Genomic DNA, 4,936 nt, shown 5'->3' with positions numbered 1-4,936 from the left:
TAGGTAGTGGCCAGTGTGGCAGCACACGTGTAGTCCCAGGTCTGGAACCACAATCCGAAGCTGTCTCTATTTTCCGCTTGTTACAACTTGTAATAAAGTTGTTACATCTTGGCTTAACGTATTTATAACGTATTAGAACGTTGTTACAACTTTCTATATGGATTGTTATAACTGGTAAGGAGGTGTTAAAACTTGTTCGAACGTTGTACCAACGTCGTAGTTTCGGTGTGAGTTTGGCGGGAATTCCGACACCACTTGTTTACCATCCTTCCAAGGATGCACGGTGACCCCGTCTGGGTGTGTGTTTGCATATATATATATATATATATATATATATATATATATATATATATATATATATATATATATATATATATATATATATATATATGACTACTAGGAGGTGATGAGTCAGGTCACCGGGTGAGTCAAGTCAAGGGTGAGCCAGGGGTATGCCAGGTAGGCATATGAACCAGGACACTGGATTAGCCAGGCCATGGGGTCAGCCAGGTCAAGGGATTAGTCAGGTCTTCGGGGCGAGCCAGGATTCCGGGGCGAGCCAGGTCTCCGGGGCGAGCCAGGTCTCCGGGGTGAGTCAGGTCTCCGGGGCGAGTCAGGTCTCCGGGGCGAGCCAGGATTCCGGGGCGAGCCAGGTCTCCGGGGCGAGCCAGGATTCCGGGGCGAGTCAGGTCTCCGGGGCGAGCCAGGTCTCCGGGGCGAGTCAGGTCTCCGGGGCGAGCCAGGATTCCGGGGCGAGCCAGGTCTCCTGGGCGAGCCAGGATTCCGGGGCGAGTCAGGTCTTCGGGGCGAGCCAGGATTCCGGGGCGAGCCAGGTCTCCGGGGCGAGCCAGGTCTCCGGGGCGAGCCAGGTCTCCGGGACGAGCCAGGTCTCCGGGGCGAGCCAGGTCTCCGGGGCGAGCCAGGTCTCCGGGGCGAGCCAGTTCTCCGGGGCGAGCCAGGTCTCCGGGGACGAGCCAGGTCTCCGGGGTCAGCCAGGTCTCCGGGGCGAGCCAGGTCTCCGGGGCGAGCCAGGTCTCCGGGGCGAGCCAATTCTCCGGGGCGAGCCAAGTCTCCGGGGCGAGCCAGGTCTCCGGGGCGAGCCAGGTCTCCGGGGCGAGCTAGGTCTCCGGGGCGAGCCAGGTCTCCGGGGCGAGCCAGGTCTCCGGGGCGAGCCAGGTCTCCGGGGCGAGCCAGTTCTCCGGGGCGAGCCAGGTCTCCGGGGACGAGCCAGGTCTCCGGGGTCAGCCAGGTCTCCGGGGCGAGCCAGGTCTCCGGGGCGAGCCAGGTCTCCGGAGCGAGCCAGGTCTCCGGGGACGAGCCAGGTCTCCGGGGCGAGCCAGGTCTCCGGGACGAGCCAGGTCTCCGGGGTGAGCCAGGTCTCCGGGGCGAGCCAGGTCTCCAGTGCGAGACAGGTCTCTGGGGCGAGCCAGGTCTCCGGGGCGAGCCAGGTCTCCGGGGCGAGCCAGGTCTCCGGGGCGAGCCAGGTCTCCGGGGCGAGCCAGGTCTCAGGGGCGAGCCAGGTCTCTGGGGCGAGCCAGGTCTCCGGGGGCGAGCAAGGTCTCCGGGGACGAGCCAGGTCTCTGGGGCGAGCCAGGTCTCCGGGACGAGCCAGGTCTCCGGGGCGAGCCAGGTCTCCGGGGCGAGCCAGGTCTCCAGTGCGAGACAGGTCTCTGGGGCGAGCCAGGTCTCCGGGGCGAGCCAGGTCTCCGGGGCGAGCCAGGTCTCCGGGGCGAGCCAGGTCTCCGGGGCGAGCCAGGTCTCAGGGGCGAGCCAGGTCTCTGGGGCGAGCCAGGTCTCCGGGGGCGAGCAAGGTCTCCGGGGACGAGCCAGGTCTCCGGGGCGAGCCAGGTCTCCGAGGCGAGGCAGGTCAGGTCAGGATAATTAAGAACAAATATTTTATCAGCTACCGTCAGCGGCCAAGTCGGGCGGAAGCTGCGATAACAGTCATTAATCTGCCAGGCGATGGTTCGCCCGGCGATGGTTTCCCAGGCGATGGTTCGCCCGGCGTTGGTTTCCCAGGCGATGGTTCGCCCGGCGTTGGTTTCCCAGGCGATGGTTCGCCCGGCGTTGGTTTCCCAGGCGATTGTTCGCCCGGCGTTGGTTTCCCAGGCGATGGTTCGCCCGGCGTTGGTTTCCCAGGCGATGGTTCGCCCGGCGTTGGTTTCCCAGGCGATGGTTCGCCCGGCGTTGGTTTCCCAGGCGATGGTTCGCCTGACGATGATTTCCCAGACGATGATTCCCCTGACGATGGTTTCCCAGACGATGGTTCGCCCGGCGATGGTTTCCCAGGCGATGGTTCGCCCGGCGATGGTTTCCCAGACGATGGTTCCCCTGACGATGGTTTCCCAGACGATGGTTCGCCCGGCGATGGTTTCCCAGGCGATGGTTCGACCGGCGATGGTTCGCCCGGCGATGGTTCGCCCGGCGATGGTTCGCCCGGCGATGGTTCGCCCGGCGATGGTGCGCCCGGCGATAGTTTAGTAATGCTTTGATAACACAGCTTTCCTCAACAATAGTCTTCTTTTTCTACAAGATTAATGTTACATTAGAACTGCCTCATTTAACTTAGCAGTGTGACTGAAAGAGGTGGGTTCCATTGCCCCTTTTAAAAGGACTTGGCTCCCATGGCTACGCTGCATGAAGTCGATGGAGATAAACAGTGGGTGGACGAGTTCAAAGGTATTCATAATTTCTAGCAACCTTGGAACATATAAATACTAGAGCAATCTTGGAACATATAAATACTAGAGCAATCTTGGAACATATTAATACAAGGGCAACCTTGGCACATATAAATACTAGAGCATCCTTCGAACATATAAATAGCTTTAAAAACTTTAAAACATATAAATACTAAACCTTAAAACATATAAATACTAGAGCAATCCTGGAACCTATGATTACTAGATTAACCTTAGGACGTATAAATACTAGTGTGGGGAAACCTGTCTCGTGGGATTTATTGATTTATTTTAATACAATTATTAATTTAGGTAATGAATTATAATTTATCATTTATATTTAATTCATTATTAATTTATTTCTTACATTAAATTATTTATTTCGATAACGAACTGTATGATGTTAAAGTGAACTGTATGATTTAAATTCCCACAATTCTCACAAATTTTTTCCTACACAATCTGGGGGTGGGAGGTTATTATTTACATAGTCTATCAATCAAAGTTAATCGATTGGTTGACATTCACTACAATGTTACTAATGTTAGACTACAAATTAGTGAATGAAAATGTAAGCCTTATCTGACTAGAAGGCTTCAATATTCTGGCGTTGATGTAGAACAAGTGAGTAGCCAGCCAGTCACGTGGTCTCCCGTCTTTCAGAAATGCCACATTAGTAACTTCACTTCTCAGTTTACCTGCAGATGAGGTTACAGCGTAATTTTTGCCACATATAAGTTTTTTAGTTATATGTATAATAATAATAATCTGTAATAAAGTGATGACATTGTTGCTCACCCGTATATTAATTGTTTATATACGGCATAACCAAAGCAGTAAATTACACAATGAAATAAGAGCTCTCCAAATCATTTGTATATGTACGAACACAATACCTTCCCTGGTAACGATGGTGTCGAATTGTGCTATCCAACTATCGTCAATAACTTGCTATGCACAAGTGCTCGAGATGACAGCTTGACACGTTTGAACTGTCCAGGGTAAAAATGGTTACTCCCCTCCTTCCCTCCCTCCTGCATCGGCTGTTCTCCAGATGCGTTTTATCAAGAAGTGGAAAGAGGGTTTATATTTCATCTATTGTAGTACAGATCATTAAGTTGGTTTAAGGGAAATATTCTTATGATGTTTGCAGTCCAGAGATTGATGTTTTAAGAAGAATTCAAAATAGTATTAACTGGTGAATTTAATGGTGACATAAGGCAATGATATCCCCATTTTCTTCCGAGGAAAATTTCAATGCCATCTCGTTTTCTTTGAGTTAATTTGGTAGTAGATTAAATCAACAGTAATATTATCTGCCTAATGTATTGAAAGTTAGTAAAATAATGTCGATTTTTCCGACATAATTCCGGGGGGGGGGGGGGGGAAGAACACGCTGAAGAACACTGATAGGGGCTGAGGGGCTGAATGACTCAGTGGCTGAGAGGCCAAGTGACTGAGGGGCTGAAGGTCCGAAGGGCTGAGGGGCCAAGTGGCAGATGGGCCGAGGGACAGAGGAGCCGAGGGGCTGAAGGGGCGAGGGGCCGAGGGACAGAGGAGCCGAGGGACAGAGGAGCCGAGGGGGCAAGAGTCCGAGGGACTGAGGTGCCGAGGGGCTGAAGGACTGAGGGGGCTCGGGACTGCGCTCAGAAAACTAATCATGGGTCTAAACTTGACGAGATAAGGGAGTCCTTTGTGGTATTATATGTTCACAAGACACCCCACCTAGTGTGTGTGTGTGTGTGTAGCTATCTCCAGCTTACACCCAGCTGGTGTGTGTGTTGCTCTCTCACCTTACACCCAGCTGGTGTGTGTGTAGCTCTCCCCACCTTACACCCAGCTGGTGTGTGTGTGTGTGTGTGTACCTCTCTCCACCTTAGTGCGAAGCTGGCGTCCCTGGGAGAGAGGTGGGGAGGGGAGAGTGTATATGGTCTGGCCAGATTAGACAGAGTGATGGATAAAGAGATGACATATCTGAAGAGAAGAAGGTGCTGTTGTGATAGTGTAGATGCCAGTAAATGGTAGGCAGGCGAGGAGGCTGACCGTGTCTTCGTAGATCTTCTTATGTAGCCCAGTTTTATGTATCTACGTACACATAGAAGGTGCTGAGAGAAGGGATGGAGGAGAGAAATAGATAGGAGTTCATGTGGGATTAATGAGAGACGGGAAAGGAGATAATACAAAATAAGAATGTGTGAGAGTGGATGAGAGAGGATGAGAGAGGGGGATGTGAGATGAGGTAGGAGAAGGAAGTG

The 4,936-nt window shown here is 52.6% G+C and overlaps 1 protein-coding gene across 1 annotated transcript; it reads left to right on the top strand.

Moving 5' to 3' along the window:
- The first annotated feature begins 467 nt into the window (after positions 1–467).
- Positions 468–2,492, top strand: LOC138372610 (collagen alpha-1(I) chain-like). The gene has a single exon (XM_069338100.1). It carries the CDS (start codon positions 468–470, stop codon positions 2,490–2,492), a length of 2,025 nt encoding a protein of 674 aa, XP_069194201.1.
- The last annotated feature ends 2,444 nt before the right edge of the window (positions 2,493–4,936 follow it).

Source organism: Procambarus clarkii, chromosome 39 (assembly GCF_040958095.1).
Source record: "Procambarus clarkii isolate CNS0578487 chromosome 39, FALCON_Pclarkii_2.0, whole genome shotgun sequence".
Lineage (NCBI taxonomy): Eukaryota > Metazoa > Arthropoda > Malacostraca > Decapoda > Cambaridae > Procambarus > Procambarus clarkii.
This window is presented reverse-complemented; position numbering and strand designations above follow the sequence as displayed.